Source organism: Morone saxatilis, unplaced genomic scaffold, assembly GCF_004916995.1.
Source record: "Morone saxatilis isolate NCDOM2014 unplaced genomic scaffold, NCSU_SB_2.0 Contig19, whole genome shotgun sequence".
NCBI lineage: Eukaryota > Metazoa > Chordata > Actinopteri > Moronidae > Morone > Morone saxatilis.
This window is the reverse complement of record NW_023339751.1, coordinates 4,314,703-4,315,363: the sequence shown is the minus strand read 5'-3', so window position 1 is coordinate 4,315,363 and position 661 is coordinate 4,314,703. Positions and strand designations below refer to the sequence as shown.

The following is a 661-nucleotide window of genomic DNA, read 5'->3' as shown; positions in this document are numbered from 1 at the left end:
AGAGAGAGAGAGAGAGAGGTTCTGCCATTACAGACTTAGTGCCAGGCCTTGTTGGGGTTGTTGTGGCAACAAGACAGTGAGCAACAGTGGATGTATGGTGAATATGGAGGAATTCCGATGTATCTTTTTGATTGAAGAAAAGAAAAATCTATGAAACGTACTGACTATCATGTGACTTTGTGGTAATAAACATTATACTATATTGGCTCCACTGTCAAACTGTAAAATGAAAAAAATGGTAGCAGTTGTAAAGGGAGATGGCATTTCTGTAACGCATTAGTAGCCGGACAGTTTTTGTTTACATATTGTAGATTTGGTTGTGTTTGCCGTTAACCTCTGTAAACACAGACTTTCTGCTTGTGTCTGTACAGGTTCAAGCTACAGATGCAGACCAGGGGGAAAATGGTCGAGTTCTGTACAGGATCATCACTGGTAAGAGCTGTTCTACTTTGCTTTTTCCTCCCACATGGCCTTCACGCATGGTTTCCTTGCTCACAAACAAATGCACTGAAAGAACGGGCTCCCAAGATGCACTACATGTTTATTTTGGTAGTACTGTTAATCCAGTTGTTCAAAATAGGCAACAAGAGGGTGCCTGGTTAGCTCAGTGGGTAGAGCTGGCGACCCATGTACCGAGGCTGAGTCCTTGATGCAGCGGCCC

General features: G+C 43.4%; 1 protein-coding gene across 2 annotated transcripts in view; it reads left to right on the top strand.

Moving 5' to 3' along the window:
- The window catches only part of cdh23 (cadherin-related 23), a 160,986-nt gene that overhangs the window by 123,243 nt on the left and 37,082 nt on the right, over positions 1–661 (top strand). For both annotated transcript variants that reach the window (XM_035663405.1, XM_035663404.1), the window contains one exon: positions 372–432. In XM_035663405.1, coding sequence (XP_035519298.1) covers positions 372–432 — 61 coding nt within the window. The remainder of the gene's footprint in view (positions 1–371; positions 433–661) is intronic.